General features: G+C 36.3%; 1 protein-coding gene across 1 annotated transcript in view; it reads left to right on the top strand.

The window, feature by feature from the left end:
• Positions 1-19,199, top strand: part of LOC149238175 (chromosome-associated kinesin) — a 215,609-nt gene extending 196,410 nt beyond the window's left edge. Inside the window, exon 9 of the mRNA XM_089372929.1 lies at positions 18,743-19,199. Within this exon, the coding sequence (XP_089229055.1) occupies positions 18,743-18,832 (90 nt within the window). The 3' untranslated portion in view covers positions 18,833-19,199. The remainder of the gene's footprint in view (positions 1-18,742) is intronic.
• Positions 19,200-19,884: the final 685 nt, after the last annotated feature.

Below are 19,884 nucleotides of genomic sequence, written 5' to 3'. Positions count from 1 at the left end.
ATACCTGTAGTTGTTTATATTTTCTATTTCTATTTGCCATTGGCATTGCATCAACACTACCTATGTAACACATTTTGATTTGATGACTTAATGAGAAAACTTCAATTGTCAGTGTGTTTATCTTACTATCTTGTAGTTGTAAGTTGTCTTTCAGTTATGAATTATGAATCATGATTTAAATTTTTAATAGATTTATCATTTATGTGACTAGTACCACTGACATTTATTTGAATTTTGTACGTACTATGCATGCTAATAGCTATAGATGAAGATCTATGTTTGAAATCAATAAATTTGTATCATTAATTAAAATGTGTAAGAAATATGATATCTAATTTTTAATATACATATATAATAAAATAATATATAACGTGTCCTAACGTGTCCTGTTCTGGGGGGTCAGCGTGTCCGAATCCGACACCACGAATCTCGAATCCTATGTGTCCCGAATCCCCGTGTCAGGTGACTTAACTTACAATGCTGAAAGGAATATCACTCCAGAGGAGAAATTTTGCCAACAACTTGTCAGCTTGTTCTTTCTTAGTTTTTTTAGCATTGAACCGATAGATCGCTGTGAACTAGGTGTGGTTCGAGGAACAAAAAATGATGTGGCAGCTACCGAATTGGTTGATGCTGCAGTAGAACCAGTGCCACTTGGCCCACTTCCTTCAGCTGACCTTTTTAGTTGCCTTTTGAGTTCTTCTTTGGCCTCTCTAGTCTGTTCTAATTCTTCCAATGCTCTCATGGCTCTTTGGATAAGTTCAGGATTTGTATTTGTACAAGGCCCCACATATTTTCCAGGGATTTTTGCAAGGTGAAACTTCAACCTGTACACCCCCCCGGACATAGGGTGGCCACACAACTTGCAACTCAAGTTTAGTCTATCATTCGGAGAATCAGGTACACCATATTCCCAGAAAGGATCCAATTTCCTTGGCATGTTTGTTTTTGAACTTTGAAGTTGCAAACTTGAAGTCTTGACTCTTGAATGGTGTTTTGGTGCAGTTGTGAACCTATGGGAAAATAAGGATTACAATTTAGCATTTACAAAATTACAAGTTACAAATTTACAATTTAGTATTTTAATTTTTAATTTTTAACATTGTACATTGAAAATCCAAGTTACCCAACCTAAAACAACCATTCCAAAGTTCAAAGTTTCAAACACAAGTTACCCAACCATTCCAAACCCAAGTTACCCAACCAAATGGCAAAAACAATGAAAAATACATAAACAATATTTAAAAACAATGAAAACAAAAAAAAATTGGTTCCCATAGTCATACCAAGTTACCCAACCAAAAACAATGAAGAAATACAAAAAAATCTTTAAAAACAATGAAAACAAAAGAAAAATGGTGCCCATACCAAGTTACCCAACCAAAAACAATGAAAAACATACAAAAACAATGTTTTTAAACAATGAAAACAAAAAAAAATTAATCCACATACCGTTTCTATGGAGAAATCGGTGGTCTCCTCTTGATTTTCTCCTCTAAGCACTTAGATTTAGCTAAAAACCCTCTCCAGCTTGGTCTCCAACTCTTCTCTGCCCTCCGCGCGCGACTGTCCAAATGAATTCATAAAGAAAAAACCAAAAAAACGTTATAAAACCTCGCTGCCGCGAAGCCCCGCGATTTTTTCCATTTTTATCGCGATAAAATCGAAATTATCGCGATAATTTCAATAAAAATCGGCAAAAAAAAATTCCGGCGATAATTTCGTATAGTTATCGTGATTTTATCGGGACAGCGAAAAAATCGCAATTATTTCATTTTATTGCGATATTATCGCGATTTTCACAACACTGGTGTAGAGGACAGGGAATAGAGGGAGTCGCAGAAGTAGAGGTCGGAAGGGAGAAGGCTGTGGGAATGCGTGTATGGCAACATATGATAGATGAGGAGTTCGATGGAGTAGTGTTTGAAAAAGCAGGCTGATGGGGATGGCTATGGATGGCAGCGTTTGATGGCAGCTACGGGAGAGCACGCAACGTTTGGTAGCTGCGGAAATGAGGGTGTGCAAAGCTTTTTCTTGTGAATGCAGATTGAAAGGCTCGACGGCGCTGGACGAAGCAACGTAGGGAGCCACGGGAAGATAATGACTGATGCGTGGGAGCTTGCAGAAGGGAGCCACGGGGATGAAGGCCGAGGGAGTGAGGGAATGAGGGTTTGAGCTAAGTGTTTGCGGCTGGGCAACGATGTGTTTGCTGCGTGCAGGCTTTTGATGGCAAGCAGCAAGGAGCAGCACGCAGGTCAAGGATCGTGAAGCAAAACGAAGATAGGAGAACAAAAATTTAGAATTTTTTTTCGAAATGTCCCAGAAAATAGAAGAACACATCGAGAATAAACCCAAAAAACCAAATTGAAAATTCCTGTTGAAAAACCTTAGGTAGCAGACAGGTGGCCTAGAAACCCCTCAAAAAAACTTTCCAGAAATCTTAATTAAAATTTTAAATCCTTCTGCTTCATATTTCTTTGAAACCCTTATAAAAATTTTCAGATTTAAAAAAAAAATTAAATTTAAACCCTTGGATTGCAAAATCTGGGTATGATCCCTGCAAAAATGATGTTGATGAACCCCAGAGATCCAGTTCTTACCCTCCAGGGCCTAGATCTGGACTCTATACAAATTTCTCCTTCAGATCTGTAGCTGCAAGACAATAAGAAACACCCAAACGATATATACAATGACCCAAAAAACTAAAACCCAGAAAACCCAAGTCAGAAAACTGAAAATAATTTTACAGATCTATGTACATGAATGGCAGATTTATCAAATCTTGGGAGTGCGAGTCCAACTCCGCTCCCAGATTTGATAATTTGAGGCTCTCAATAGCCATATCTATCGATTTAGCACAAAAAAAATTTAAATTTTTTTAATTTTAAAGGAGGTACTGAGCTCAAAACCCTTCATGCATCACCCAAAAAAAAAATATTATGATAAGCCCAAGATCAAATTACGCTGGGCTCTTCAGAAAACACGGATCGAGAGTTGGCTGGTTCAATTGAGAACTTCCCCGGACGCCCGATGATCTAAAAATCAATACTTTCCTGCAAAACTTGATTCAGCCATCAACATAGAGCGAAAAAACGATAATAAAATTAAGATAAATAGAGATACCTGCTATTATATTCAAAACTTAAATTATCATTCAAACCCCAACGACTGAGCAAGATACCTGTACTCAAATCACTCTTCAGAAAGCTACATCAATGGCTAAAAAGAAATCTATGCATGAAAATGACACATCTTACAATATTTCCACAAAGAGTAACACCTGCAAAAATTAACCCCAAAGTCTTTCCTTATTGCTCATAAAAAATGATTACAAGAGAGCTTTTGGCTTAGCACACGATCAAAAGATCGGATGCACTGACTGACAAATGACCTCTTATTTAAAGATAATTTTTCCAACGGCTAGCTTGAGTGATCCTCGTAAAAGTAATCTCGACTATTGATGGGGATCAAAATTTCTTTTAATCTCATCCTTCGAAATTTTAAATTCTTGAAGAAATTCGAATTTTTCAATTTAATGCATTTTAATTAATTCAAAAATTTAGGAAATTCGAATTTTTCAATTTATTGCATTTTAATTAATTCAAAAATTAAATTTTTGAATTAATTTCCGAAATTTTTTGACTTTGACTTAACCTAGGGACTGAAGGCTTAAAATTTCGCAAAATAATCAATTTATCTTAGTCTCGGGACCTCTTAAAATTTAATTAATTAACCTACGAGGGGATAAATTATTTTTCCAACCCTCAAGACACTTTACATCATGATTTTTACATTTTTTACATCTCAAGGGGGAAAACCCATTTGCAAAAGACCCTCACAGACTACCCAGTTCTACGACACAAATATAATCTAACAGATTAAACAATTTGTAATAAAATAACCTAACCAAATAGTTAGGATTATTCCCAAATCACTTTTACATAGACTCGATCTAGAACACTAGGACTCCCCTAAGATCCCAGTGACAAAATGCATTCCAGCTTTGGGGTAACGCTGAAGGAGAACTCTGCCGACCGTTCGAGAATGGATAGGTGAGACAAAAAACCGCCCGGAATGTATGTCGTCACCAGAAAAGTAGGTTTACCTAGGTAATTACATACACGACACAGATCTACTGAGATTATTTACATTATACACATGCAAACTGGGTTTACATTATAAGATGATGATCAAATTGATGATGATAGCTGTACGACACGAACACATCAATCAGGCACTATCCCTTTTGCGAAAAAAGGGGGTGTACTGCTATGGGTCGTTGACACGTAGTGGTCAACATCTAGCTCTACTTGGGGATGTGTTACTAGACTGAAGGAATGTGAGAATCCAAAATCTGCATCCACGCAACACACAACATAACATAAGTAGCGTCCATCCAAAAATCATCATATAACGTTAAGCACAGGAAAAATATAAGCTCTTCATTTACTAACTAGTCTAATAACATGAAAAACACAAATCTAACTACAAAATGAAATATTGAAATAACAGGGCATAAGGTTAGAAATACAATACAAAGATGCCCATGGCATCAGATGCGTTCAATATAGTGCATACTAAGCACTTGCTTGCTTTCAAGCAAGTCTGTCTGTTGTCTCTTGGATGTGCCATGTCCAATTCTGCATATGGTAGGATTTTTTCGTATTCGAAAGTCAAGCTGTTCGCAACAATCTGATGCATCAAATCGCTTTCTCATTCTCTTTCTCTTACGCTTTTTCTTTGTGGCAGGCTGTATCACTGACGATGTGGAACATTCTGCTTCAAAATTCTCAGATGAAGTATGTAAGATATGCGTGACATGTCTTTCTTCATTTTGCATCTGCTTTGTCAAGAATGATGGATCAGTCACACAGGTGTCATGAGTAATAACTTGACCTTCTTTAATTTCTTCTTTGATCATATCATTCTTAGTTAAATCTTCGTTAATGGAGTTAGCCTCTTTCTCGGGATATTCGCAAGAGGATGGGACCTGTGATATCCTCTCTTCCAGCCTCCTATGTAGTGAACCCATTTCTCTAGGATGTCTTACTATTAGTTTCACTTGATTGAGTTCAGTTTTCACGAATTTTTCTTGCAGAGTGACATGATTAGCTTGCATAACCTTTATTTGATTCTAAATAATGGACATCTGATTAGAATGATTAACTTCCATTATTTTTCATCTGTTTTCAATGATATGTATTCCATTTGTATTTATGACACATGGTACCTGCTTTTCTTCTATGGCTAATAATCTATTCTGAAGAGATATTTGACCAACTTCCATGTCCTTTATAATTTTATCATTTTTTGCTTTCATGCCCGTGAAACAATTTTGCATATAGTTTATCTCTTTCTTATGATCTGCTTGCATGGTAGTTAACTGATTATTATAATCGAATCTCATGATGGTCATTTCTTCATCCATAGTTGATACTTTGTTCTGAATCGTACTTATTTCTTCTTGATAACTTGCTTCCATGGCAGTCACTTTATTTGAATGATTGAATTCCATGATCGTCATCTTTTCCTCTAAGACTAATAACTTGCTTTGCATAGAATTAATTTCCCTGTCATGATTAGCTTTCATGGTTTCCATTTCCTTAGCGTGCTGACTCTGCATGTCGGTTACGTGATCAGAGTGTTTAATTTTCATGATTTCCATCTCCTTATCACGTTTTTCCAAGTGGGTGTACAAAGTCCTCATATCCTTGACATAATCAGTTACAATTTTTTCTTGATTAAGCTCCATATTTTTTACCATCTGCGTTAGTCCTTCTATAATTTGCTTATCATTTTCCCTTTCATTGTTGACACTGATTTGACAACTTGCCCTTGTTTTCCCACTGTCATGGATTTGACTTGCAACGGTACAAATGGATGGCACATTCTGATATGGAGAATTGTCTTGAAATCTTTCACTGACAGCTGGATCTTTTACAATATCCCTCTCATTTTGTTGCATAATGTTAGGGGCACAAGGCAAGCTACCTTGATCACCATATCTATCTGTAAAAGCGTTGACAATGTCTTGTAAAGAAGTGAATGAATCTTCAGGATAATTATTAAACCAATTCAAAGCATCACCCTCTAAAGGAAAGGCAAATAGACACATTTTGATATCTTCATGTTTATACTGGGGAGAACTACAATATTTGATTATTGTATGAGAAAACCTGTGCAGATGCTTTATAACAGTGACTGAATCACCACCTGCTAACAAAGGCAATTTATGAATGGCCTCTTCCGGTATATAATGGAGAAAATTAGTAAAATGACACGGGGTAAACGAATCATCCATGATGACTTGCTTGAAGGGATAAGGAGGGACCAAATGGATGCTAGAGAGACCCTTGCTCAAGAAAATCAAGAGATCAACGAGAAGTGAGCATATATTAGGAATGCTTGTAAGAAATGAAAGAAGTGGAGTCACCACCTGAACATAAGTCTAGCTCTAGGATTCAAAAGGCAAAAACAACTGGATATAAGGGAGGGCTTCTTGTCTAAGAAATAATAAATGAAAGAAGTGGAGTCGCCAGCCAAACAAGAAACAAACCGAAATGTCAAGGTGCTAAAAGTGTAGATGAAACGATTAATGAGATGACAAAAGATAGGGCGATGAAAATATTAAATCACGTCAGGAAATGTTAAGTTTTGACCGGCTAATGAATGGCAGAAAAGATGAGATAATTAAAATGATGTCGAGAAAACCAAGGATAGAAAAACTCTATCCCCGGCAACGACGCCAAAAAATGTTGTCGTTGTCGGCAAAAATGATAAAGACGATTTGAGGAGAATGAAGATAAACTGTCGTTGGAATGCCGAGAATAAAATATCCCTGCCAACGACACCAAAAAATGTTGGCGTTGCTGGCTAAAATGAATGATTGAAAGATGAATGTCGTAGAGCTAAGGCATTTTAGAAAGATGAAAGATGAATGTCGTAGAGCTAAGACCCAATAAACTGGTCCCCGGTAACAACACCTAAAAATGTTGTCGCACAAAGTGTCTAGGCATCGCGGCAACGCTCAGAGAAAGGGCTGTCACTCTTGATCCTTACTCTGTTTAGACTCTCTCCTAGACAAGTCAAGGGGGGTAGTCCCTAAGGTGAATGGATGAGGGTAACCTGTGAAACATAGGCTCTAGGAGATTTTAATGATGGACAACTTAATGAATTTAAATGAATCTTGATTAACTCATATGAATGGATTAATGGAGCCCAGACACGACCACCAGATAGAGATAATTATAGACCAGTGCCTTTAATTTGAATTAACCATAGATTAAGTAAGAAAGCAAGTCATCCAGAATAATTTTCCAATATGTGACGAATAATGACAGTCATGAATAATCAGTGTAATTGTCCAAAATTTTAACATGCAAGAGATTCCAGATTTAAAATGATTTTCACTTGATGGAATTCAGGGCTAGAACAATTAACTTCCTCTTATAGCCAATATAATTTAAAACATTTATTGCACCTTGACCATAGAAAAATATGCATTTAATAACACTAAGGAACTTCGAATTTAAATCTTAATTATTCCTTAGGCAATAACTAAAGAAGTAAAACAAATCAACGGGTTAAAAAAATCGAAATTTTAATGGGGCATAGGCCACATTAAAAATTTTAATGTTTAAGCGCAAACCCCTTAATTTATTTCATTCTTAATTCTCAAGTCACCAAAAATTTAAGATATATATATTTTTAAATGTTTAAGACTTTTAGAATTTTTTTAATTTTTAATGTTTTTGATTTTTAATCATTTAGATTTCTTTTATGTTTTGATTTTTGATTTTTTTAGATTTTTAGGATTTAAATGAAAATCAAAATCAACAATCAAAAGGTAAAGTCAAATCATTAAATAAAAAAGAAGTCGAAAAGCAAAAGCCTAAACAAAAAATCGAATGGTGAAATGAAATGAAATTTAAAATAAAAAAAAGTCGAAAAAAAAATCAGAAAAGGAAATTGAATTAAAATTGAATAAAATAAAACTAAACGGAATCGAAATTTTTAAAAGTTTTAATGAATGTGACTTAAGTTTTATTTACATGAAGCCTAACCCTAAGTTGACATAAACATTAAAATATAAACACAAAACAAAAAAAAGTCGAATGTCTTGTGAAATCACGTGGTTGCTTGTAGGTTCGAAGGAAGGAGACCAGTCGAAGAGTGGAAGGCACCGGATGAGGGTGAGACTGCGTGAGGGTTTGCAGGAAGCTGCGTGTAGAGGACAGGTAATAGAGGGAGCCGCAAAAGCAGAGGCTGAAAGGGAGAAGATTGTGGGAATGTGTGTATGGCAGCATACGATAGATGAGGAGTTCGATGGAGCAGTGTTTGAAGAAGCAGGTCGATGGGGATGGTTATGGATGACAGCGTTTGATGACAGCTACAAGAGAGCATGCAACGTTTGGGAGCTGCGGAAATGAGGGCGTGTAGAGCTGTTTGTTGTGATTTGTGAATGCAGGTTGAAGAGATCGATGGAGCTAGACGAAGCAGCGTAGAGAGCCACGGGAAGATAATGATTGATGCGTGGGAGCTTGCAAAAGGGAGCCACGGGGATGAAGGCCGAGGGAGCGAGAGAATGAGGGTTTGAGCTGAGCGTTTGCGGTTGGGCAACGATGTGTTTGCTGCGTGCAGGCTTTTGATGGCAAGCAACAAGGAGCAACTACACAGGTAAAGGAACGCGCAACAAAACGAAGATAAGGAGAACAAAAATTTAGAATTTTTTTCGAAATGCCCTAGAAAATAGAAGAACGCATCCAGAATAATCCCAAAAAAACAAATCGAAAATTCCTGTTGAAAAATCTCAGGCAGCAGACAAGTGGCCCGGAAGCCCCTTGAAAAAACTTTCCAAAAATCTTAATTAAAATTTTAAATCCTTCTGCTTCAGATTTCTTTGAAACCCTTATAACATTTTCCAGATATATATATATATATATATATATATATATATATATATATATATTTAAACCCTTGGACTGCAAAATCTGGATATGATCCTTGCTAAAATGATGTTGATGAACCCCAGAGATCCAGATCTTACCCTCCAGGGCCTAGATCTGGACTCTATACAAATTTCTCCTTCAGATCTGTCGCTGCAAGACAACAAGAAACACCCAAACGATATATACAATGACCCAAAAAACTAAAACCCAGAAAACCCAAGTCAGAAAATTGAAAATAATTTTACAGATCTATGTACATGAATGGCAGATCTATCAGATCTAGGGAGTGTGAGTCCAACTTCGCTCCCAGATCTGATAATCTGAGGCTCTCAACAGCCAGATCTATCGATTTAGCACAAAAAAATTAAATCTCTTGAATTTTAAAGGAGGTACTAAGTTCAAAACCCTTCATGCATCACCCATAAAAAATATCTTATGATAAGCCCGGGATCAAATTAAGCTGGGCTCTTTAGAAAACATGGATCGGGAGTTGGCTGGTTCAACCGAGAACTTCCCTGAACGCCCGATGATCTAAAAATCAATACTTTCCTGCAAAACTTGATTCAGCCATCAACATAGAGCGAAAAAACGATAATAAAATTTAGATAAATAGGGATACCTGCTATTATATTCAAAACTTAAATTATCATTCAAACCCCAGCCACTGAGCAAGATACATGTACTCAAATCACTCTTCAGAAAGCTACATCAATGGCTAAAAAGAAATCTATGCATGAAAATGACACATCTTACAGTATTTCCACAAAGAGTAACACCAACAGAAACTAACCCCAAAGTCTTTCTTTATTGCTCATAAAAAAAGGATTACAAGAGAGCTTTTCGCTTAGCACACGATCAAAAGATCGGATGCACTGACTGACAAATGACCTCCTATTTAAAGATAAATCATCCAACATCTAGTTCGAGTGATCCTCGTCAAAGCAATTTAGACCGTTGATGAGGATCAAAATTTATTTTAATCTCATCAGTGGAAATTTTAAATTCTTGAGGAAATTCGAATTTTTCAATTTAATGCATTCTTCAAAAATTAAAATTTTTAATTAATTTCCTCAAAATTTTGACTTTGACTTAACCCCAGGGACCAAAGGCTTAAAATTTAGCAAAATAATCAATTTACCTTAGTCCCGGGATGTCTTATAATTCAATTTTTGAAGGACCGACGAATTTTTGCCTTCGGAGAATTTAAATTTACCTAGGACCTAGAATTAATTAAATTTCTGGTTTAGGATTTTAATTAATTTTGGTCAAAAAATTTAATTAGTTAACCTACGAGGGGATAAATTATTTTTCCAACCCTTAAGACACTTTACATCATGATTTTTACATTATTTACATCTCAAGGGGGAAAACCCATTTACAAAAGACCCTCACAGACTACCCAATTCTGCGACACAAATATAATCTAGCAGATCAAGCAATTTGTAATAAAATAACCTTACCAAATAGTTAAAATTATTCCCTAATCACTTTTACATAGACACGATCTAGAACACTAGGACTCCCTAAGATCCCAATGACAAAATGCATTCCGGCTTTGCGGTAAGGCTGAAGGAAAACTCTGCCGACCATTCGAGAATGGATCGGTAAGACAAAAAACTTCTTGGAATGTAGATTGTCACCAGAAAAGTAGGTTTACCTAGGTAATTACATACACGACACGGATCTGCTGAGATTATTTACATTATACACATGCAGACTGGGTTTACATTATAAGCTGATGATGATAGCTGGACGACACGAACACATCGATCAGGCACTATCCCTTTTGCGAAAAAAGGGGGTGTACTGCTATGGGTCGTTGACACGTAGTGGTCAACACAGCCTATTGTGGAATCCATCCAAGCAAGGTTCTATCTGCAATCCCAAGGAGTGGAAAGGCAAGAAAAAGGAAGAAAAAAGGCTTGTAGAAGGAAGGAAAACCCTAGCAAAGGAAGAAGGAACCCTAGTGAAGAAAATAATGGTTGATTTCCTCTTGTTTTGACTCACGTGCGAAAATTATGAGTTGCAAGAGGGCCGAAAATTGCAGGCCTATAGTAGAGGCTGAAAATATGATGCAGGAGGGCCGAAATATATGATTGAAGCAGGATTGAAGAGGGTTGACTTTTGTTGACTAGAAGCAGAGCTTTGTCACCTTGAAAGAAATTTGTTGGGAGGCTGACTTGGTGGTTTGGAGGAGGTCTTTGTCTTGGTCAGAGGGTCTTGGGTTTCTCATTTAATTTGGTTCTTGAAGAAGAGGAGAATTTTTGGGTTTTCCCCTAGAAGAGGGGTTTTGCCTTGGCTAAGAGCCTACATATTATGTTGTTGTCTTGATCTTCATGCTTTTGGTTTTGATAGTTGCTTGATGATAAGAAGATATAAAAGAAGCTAATAAGAAATCAAATACATCACAAGTAATTATCAGGATAAGAAAATATTTCTGCCTTTCTAATTTTCTAACATGGTATGAGAGTTAAGTTGAAGAAAGGGAAAAGGGCAACTTTAAGATTACTTATTAAGGATTCCAGAAAGGATTTAAGGAGAAAGAAGAGGAATTTTTGGACTCTTGAAGTGTTGACGAAAGGAAGGAGGTCTTGCAAATGTTTTTGGACCTTCCTTGAAAAATTTATTGGTATAGTAAGCAATCTTTTGGATGTTCAATATAAAACCTCATCAAAAGTAACATTATCAAATATATCTATGGCATCATCAATGTAATCTGAAAATAAATTTCAAGGAGCTTCTAACTTTAAAGCCTGGAAAACAAGGATGAACCTCATCCTTGCAAGAAATAAAGTATTGGACTTCATACAAGGAAAAGTCAAAGAACCAACTGATGATGTTGGAGAGGAGAAGTACAAGGGAAATGACATTATAGCTATGAGCCTAATTGTGGATGAAGTTAAAGACAACTTGATTCCCTACATATCCACGCTAGATACTTCAAAGAAAAAGTACGATGCTCTCTCCAAGTTATTTACAATCAAAAATATTGGACAAGTGGCAAGTCTAAGTAATGAACTTCGAACTGTTGAAATGATCAAAGATGATATAGTATCTCCCTTCTTTGTAAGGATTGCCCATATAGGAGATGAATTACAAGTTGTTGATGAAATAATCCCTGATAAGGAACTTGTGATTGCTGCCCTTTTAGGACTACCAAAGTCTTGTAATGCCTTTGCACCTGGAATTAGTAGTTGGAAAAATTCTCCCTCCTTTGAAGAAATGTGGTCTGCCTGTACTCAAGAGGAAGCTTGTCTTGCCTTGATAGGAGAAAAGCAAGAAGATGAAGAAAATACCACCTCAAATGCCTACTCTGCTCATTTCAAGAAGAAAGGAGGAAATAAGAAGTTTAAAGGGTCAAAGAAAAATCATGGGAAGATTGATCTTTCTAAAATAGAATGCTATCATTGTCACAAAATGGGACACTATAAGAATCAATGCCTTGATAATCCTAAGAACAAGAAGAGAGAAAGAGACCAAGCTACAATTGCCATTGATGATAATCCTCGAAAGAAGACCAAAACTGAGGATTTTGAAGTCAAAGACTTATTCTATTAAGTCTTTAGGGATGTTATCCCTTGTATATCCTTTATCTATAGTATAGGTCATTATTTTTAGGTTTTGTAGATTTTTTCTCTTATAATTAACTCTAGGATTAATCTTTCTTTTGATTCCTAGGGTTTGTAGATCTAATATGTTTTGATAGAAAGTTCTTGAGTTGTTTTGATAAGTTGAAGGAATCCCTCAAAATGTCTGGATCAATGCAAAATCAAGAGGGAGCTTCTACTTTTCTCAAAAGATAAGTATTCTTTATTCCTTTCATTACCTCGTTGATTTCCTCTATATATTTAGCTTTATTTTTTTTGTTTGATTATAATCCTTTCCTTGTGTTTTCCTTGAAAGAAGGTTTACAGGAATATTCTAAAGAAAGGATTGTGGCCAAATTTAGAGGGAGTCTACAAAAGGAAGACATGGGTTATGAAAGAAGCTTTATTACAAAGAAATATTTTCAAGGTTTGTAAAGAGAGAAACTGTATGTTTAAGATTATAAGGTTTGTAGCAAGTCTTCATCATGAAAGAAGGTATGATCATTTTTGTCTATATTAATGTCTCTCATGTCTATGGTTTTTCTTTAGAATCATGAAGATTCTTATATTGTTAGGATGTTTGATCTCTAGATTAAATCAACCCTTGTAATAACTATCTTTTTCTATTTGTTCACTTTGGTAAAAACCCTAGCTTTTTTTAGGGTTTGATGATAATATCTAGGGTTTGTGACAAAGCCCTAGCAAAGGTTGATGTAAAAGTCTAGGGCATGAAAGTGTAACCCTAGGTATAAATGCTTTTGTTGTGATTGAAACCCTAACATGGTTTAATTGTTGGATATCTAAGGTTTAATTTCTTGTTTAAAGCTTTGACAACCCTAGAAGCTCTCTTTGTGATGACATGATAAACCTAGATTGATAATGTTAGCTTCATGCTCTTGTACATATATATTTGTGCTTGGTTGTACTTGTTGATGAGATTTACAGGTACATAGTTTTCAAAAGGTTGTAAAGATGTATGCCTGCCTCATATTTGATGATGACCTTATAATGATGTTGAGCATGATGGAAAAAAGGAGCTACAAGAACCCTGATGACATTGAAGTTTACATTGTTGATTGAAAGATGACCTTGTTGCCATATGAAGATAAAGATTGATACTCCTAAAGGTCGAAGTTCTCCAATGATATGATGATGCAAAGAAAAGAGCTTGTGTAGCTGGAAGAATAAAGTTGTTGATGGACTTATCCCCCTAGTTGAGAAGAAGTTTGGACAAAGGAAAGTATATCCTCCATAGTTGAGAGGAAGGGCATGATGTGTAGTAAATACCATGAAGAAAGGATGAATAGCTAAAGCACTATTGATGGTTACTCTTGTTTGATGAAGTTGTGAACAAATACTCAGTTGTTTTGAGAAATGTTGAGGTTGAGTTTGGTGTTTGCTTCAGGTGAAAATTTCTATTGCAACAATTGGAATTAATTTTCCTAACTGTAAAATTTATTATGCTTTATTGCTATGACAACAACGAATTAAACGCTGCAATCTTCACAAATAAAATACTATGGAAAATAAAAGCACTAGAAATTGAAAAATGCTAGCGCACACAAAAATTGACACCATTATTTTTGGACAAAAGTCCCCGGAAAACCCAATGTGGGAAAACTGGTTGCAGCAACCAAGGGTTTATATTATTATTTGGAGCAGAAAAATTGAGTACAACAATTTGGATGCCAAACTGGTGATCCAATCTGAGAGAATCACTGGCAAAATTATAGTGAGGATTTTTCCTCACCCCACAACTGATTTTCGCTCCCGAAACTGGCCCCATAGCAATTCGTACTTCCTTCTGCGTAGGCCTTACTGATGCTAACTCTGGAAACTCCTGAAATTTGCAGCTATGCTTCTCTCTGGCTTTGGAACTGAATCACTGGACCCTCTGATCAAAATCTCGTCCACTAGCTACTGAATCAACTGCTCCTCCAGCTAGATCAAACTGCACTGTTGTTGCTGCCTGCGCAGTCCTTGCGCAGACCCTCTGGGAAAACTCGCACTCCCTCAATCTGACTCTCCGGAACTGGAAAATCTTCCTCTGGATACTGTTGACCTCTCTTGCCACCTGCTACTCACCCATTAGCTCAACCTCCACTGCTGAATTGCTCCTGCTACTAGGAATTCGACCTATCTAGGCAACTAAGTATCTGCACTTTGTTTTCTCCATCTACATATCAACCTCTTTTTATAATCTCCAGTTCGGACTCCAACGACCACAATTAAAACATAATCGATGGTTGAGATCATCTCCAAGTCGATTTGTGTAAGTTTCTAGACGATTCACACCTTTCTCAATTAATTCTTATTAATTAACCACTTTTCCTAAGTTAGACTTAGGAAATTTTTAATTATGGTCAATTAATTTTATTGAGCCATCTCTAGGTGGAATTTCCAGAAACGATTTCTGGGTTTTGGAGAACTCATGTGTTTTAGCCTCTCTACAAAGTCTTGACACTAGAACACCATCCGATGCTACAAAAACTAACACTTGAAAGGTTGGAAAAGGAAGCTTCCGTCAAGATTTGTTTGGATATTATGATGAATTAAGCAACATCAAAATGGTTGAGGACCCCAGATTTTATACTAGCATATTGATAATAAGAACCAATATATTGGAAGTTTGATATTGGTTGGGGTCGTGGAGCTACAACATGTTCTAATGAATGAACAAGTAGCTGATGTGTTGATCTCTCCCTGAGAAGTTTGAATATTTGATAAGCATGCTTGGACTGGTGATATCTTTGATTTGGTTGAGAAGGAGAGAGGAGTATCATAGGCTGTGTGCCCATATGATGGTACTTAAGGACTTCTTGGCTTGGTTGGTATTGAGATCTCAGTGATAGTTTGGCCTTGATGATGTCTAGCTCCTAGTATGGGAGGGTATCTTGGTCTTGATGATATGGGGCTCTATTTTAGTGTTGATATGTTGACCTTGATGATACCAAGATCCCTGTGAGGGTTGGTGTTTCAGCATGGAGGCCTAGATGGTATTTATATCTTGTTGGATTGATATCGGGGTTGAAACCTGAGAGTACCTATAGTGGCAAGTTGCCTTGATGACACCTTAGTCCCTGTTAAGTTAGTGTCTTGGCAGGGAACCTTGATGACACTTGATTGATACCTTCGTAGTTTGTGGCCTTGATGGTATCTAGCAGTGTATATGTTGTTGTACTCTTCTTGGAACACTTCAAATTGAGGTCATCCTTGTATCGGTTGAACAATTATGAATACCTCCCTAGTTAAGAGGGAGAGTTGAAAATGTAACTAGTATCAGTTTTCATAATTGTTGTTTAGTTCATGACATGATGTCATTCATTTGTATTTTTCAAAAGAAAAGAAAAATGATTGTAAAGGTCAAAGAAAAATTATTTTTTATAAAGCATGGGTTTCATGCTCATTTTATTATGTTTCTAGATCTAAGCACCCATTGTGTGCTCCTAGGGTTGAGTCATGAGTCATTGTCATTACCCTTATGTTTTAGATCCTTCTTGGGCTTATGGTATCAAGGAAGAAAATTATTTTTGTGTCAAAAATGTAATTTAAGCCTCCTCCACCAAGTCGACCTCTCCTCTTAACAAGTCAGCCTCATTGAAGGGATTTGACCACGAAGACTATACATAGAAGTGCAATTCGACCTATTGTGGAATCTATCCAAGCAAGATTCAATCTGCGATCCCAAGGAGTGTGAAGGCAAGAAAAAGGAAGAGAAAAAGGCTTGTAGAAGAAAGGAAAGCCCTAGCGAAGAAAAGAAAGGCTGATTTCCTCTTGTTTTGACTCACACGTGTGAAAATTTTGACTTTCAGGAGGGCTGAAAATTGCAAGTCTGCAGTAGAGGCCAAAATTGTAATGCAGGAGGGCAAAACTATGTGATTGAAGCAGGATTGAAGAGGGTTGACTTTTGTTGACTAGAAGCAGAGTTTTGTCATCTTGAAAGAACTTTGTTGGGAGGCTGACTTGGTGGTTTGGAGGAGATATTTGTCTTGGTCAAAGGGTCTTGGTTGTCTCATTTGATTTGGTTCTTGAAGAAGAGAAGAGAATTTTAGGGTTTTCTCGTAGAAGAGGGGTTTTGCCCTGGCTGAGAGCCTACATACTGTGTCACTTGTTGTCTTGATATTCATGCTTTTGGTTTTGATAGTTGCTTGATGATAAGAAGATAAAAGAAGACATAAAAGAAATCAAATACATCACAAGAATTATCAGGATAAGAAAATCTTTCTGCCTTTCTGATTTTCTAACATTAACAAGGTTAGTGTCCAACATGATGAAGTGTAACCACTTAAAAAATGTTATACCCCACCTCATTGAAGATACCATCAGTTACAGTGAGGATAGAAGAGTCATGATATTGCTTGCAGAATTACAGGGAAGATGGAAGCAAGGACCCTAAAATTTAAGGAGAGCATTAAAGGTAAAAATATCACAATCTTACTAGATCCTAGAAGTGCACACAACTTTGTGGATATTAATTTTGCAAGACAAGTAAATCTAATTGTATACCCTATGAGGAATCTCATGATTACAACAGTTGATGGTTAACAAATCAAAGGATTAGTACGATGCCATGAGGTTTCTGTACAGATACAAAATATGGAACCACAATCTGGATATTATGCTCAACCTCTTATTGGAATGAACTGTTATAAACATAATAAATACTAGTTAACTAGTTGGTGATATACGTGTCTTATTGAAATGTCCATTAGTGAAATGGACCCTACCTAGGTATTTATAAAAGGGGCCATCATTGTAATATTCATCATTTATCATTTTCTTATCAATCAATATATTTTATATTACAGAATAACTATCGTCAATTATAAACAGAAGCTGTCCATGCTACATGGGTATACATTTCAGCATAAGCTCTGATACTATGTCGAGATCATAAGAAGACAATATATCTACTGTTATCTCTTCAACGAATCCAATTCAATCATCAAGCCAACAGATTTTGCAACAGCACTTGATATAGATCATAAGAAAGATGTTCACATACCATATCTTCATCCAAGAGAGGTCAACCACAACCAAAAGCAATTAACCACACAAATGGAGCAAAATATGATGAATGAATTCTCTAGAATTTCCCTTCGGAAAAGACTGAATGAATTCATTTGAAATAAGATGGTACAAATAGGGAGTGTAACTTTATATTTATGCTCAAGCGTGCTAGCCCCAAGAGGGTCACAACGCTGACTCAATGAAACATAGAAAATTAGATAAGCATTGTAAGTTTCATAAACTATTTAATCAATATAATGGATCAAGTTTCAACACATGGCGTCAAGTGAAGATTATCTACATGATACTATCCACGAGTGCAATTATTTAGGTGAATTAGCCATATGCAATATCTTCACCCCTCGGTGTTATCAATTACCCTTCGCTGAATTTAGGAGTGATGATGGATATTCTATAGGAGCGTTGTCTCCGATTAATGAGCCAGTGTTGTGTTTGTCGTGAGGGCATGGCCCATGGAAGGTTTTGGATGAGCATGTTCATCCCATCAGGTGAGAGGTGTAACCAATATAATGGATGCATCTCCAATTATTGAGACAGAGTAGGGTGCATTGCATATTGAGTCATTGACTACCATTTCGTATAAATGTGCATGTATATGTATAGTTGCAGTGTGATGGAGCACACACATTTTATAGAAACAGGGCAGCTAGTGTGCAACTGGTCTGTAACATGGCTAATGCAAAGATACAATTATAAGGAATAAATTTTAATTGATGCCTATTATAACTGAAAGGGGTTAGTGGGACAAGTTTACATCATGCTTCACCGGCGATGTATTGCAAAAACCCATATAATTTAACATCAACATTACTATTGTAAATATGTAAGAAAAATAATTGAGAAGAGCAAATTTGTGAAGGCAGGGAGCCTAGAGCCATCTCTATTTCCTTGGAGTTAGTGGATTTGGTTAAAGATTATGCTCTAGAAATATCTAATCATTGATCCTTCATCTCCAGCATGTATGCCTCACATCATTTTCAACGTTGGTATTTTACTCTAGATGGTCAAATGGTCCTATAATAATAATTTCTGTTTTATGGTTTAGTAAATTGCCAAGGTTAAATGAGTGGGGAGAAAAATAACTGCAATTAATACTTAGTTTTAGGAGAAATTTCTAGATGGGATGGATTATTTATTAATTTGAGCTTGGCTTATGGATACTACATTTTTTTGCAGGTTGCGTCAATGGCCTATGAGGCTAAACAACAAAGGAGTGCTCTGGTGAAACAAGTTTTGAAAATTACAAATAATGGCATTTCAGTTTGATTATTTGGAGACAAACAGTTATGATCCAAATTTTATATTGCCCCGTGGATTAAGTTTATGTTTCCCTTATTTTCTTCCGATTATCCTACCAGTTAACTTGTAGCACAAGTTTCGGGAAATAGTTGCAAAATCAGTGTTCTCTGATGACATTCTTTGTTTAGAAAAAATCAGCAGTTTCCTCTTCATCAGTGGAAGGCGTTTTGAGGTTATTCTTGCTACATGTTTAAAACAAAATGTAGGAAATTTGAGGAATATTTATGCAGGCGAAGAAAGTTTGACCTTTCATTTTCAGTGACTTTGTTAGATATGTGTTTGCATGTCTGTTTATCCAGATAAACATAACTTATCTAAGCCACGGAGGCTAAAAGACAGCGTACAATTGTTTCATCTATTGAGGAATTCTTCCTTGGTTCTACCACCTTCCATGAATTCAATTGAAATAAGATGTTTGGAAAGCAAAAATGGCATTTTCTCACGCAATCTGTGTTTTCTCTGTTAATTTTTTTCTGTAAGATAAAATAATAATATTGTGTCAACTGATTACAAGTAATTACGAGGCTTTAACCATGGCATTCTGATTTTAAAATAAAGAAAACTTGAGTAACAGATACAAAACTAAGGTACATTCTCAGCCTCAAAAAAAGGAATAGATCGTTTCTTTAACATATTTCACTTGCAGTCTTTGAATGTTACATTCATTAGTGAGGCAATTATTATAGGAACTTTAAACTATTGTGTATATGGTAGTGTTGTTCAGAACATACGAGACGTCATAACTTGCTAACTAGTTTTTGTGATCTTCTATCTTTTTCCTTTAACCCCATGCAACCGTGCGTAAGTAATCCAGAGACACTACCGCCGTCAATGAGGTGTAACCAGGGTAAACCGTCAACGTAGACTATGGTACTACTGCCCGTCAATGAGTCGTAACCAGGGTAAATCGTCAACGTAGACTATGGTACCACTGACCTGGCAGTGATGTTGACTTTTGACATATCGACATATACCCAGCCTAGTGTGTTGAATCGGAGACCTCTTATTTGCGATTCATA

This window comes from Pinus tabuliformis, chromosome 8, assembly GCF_031772625.1.
Source record: "Pinus tabuliformis cultivar Carrire ecotype Pingquan chromosome 8, CPIR1, whole genome shotgun sequence".
Taxonomy (NCBI): Eukaryota; Viridiplantae; Streptophyta; class Pinopsida; order Pinales; family Pinaceae; genus Pinus; species Pinus tabuliformis.
This window is presented reverse-complemented; position numbering and strand designations above follow the sequence as displayed.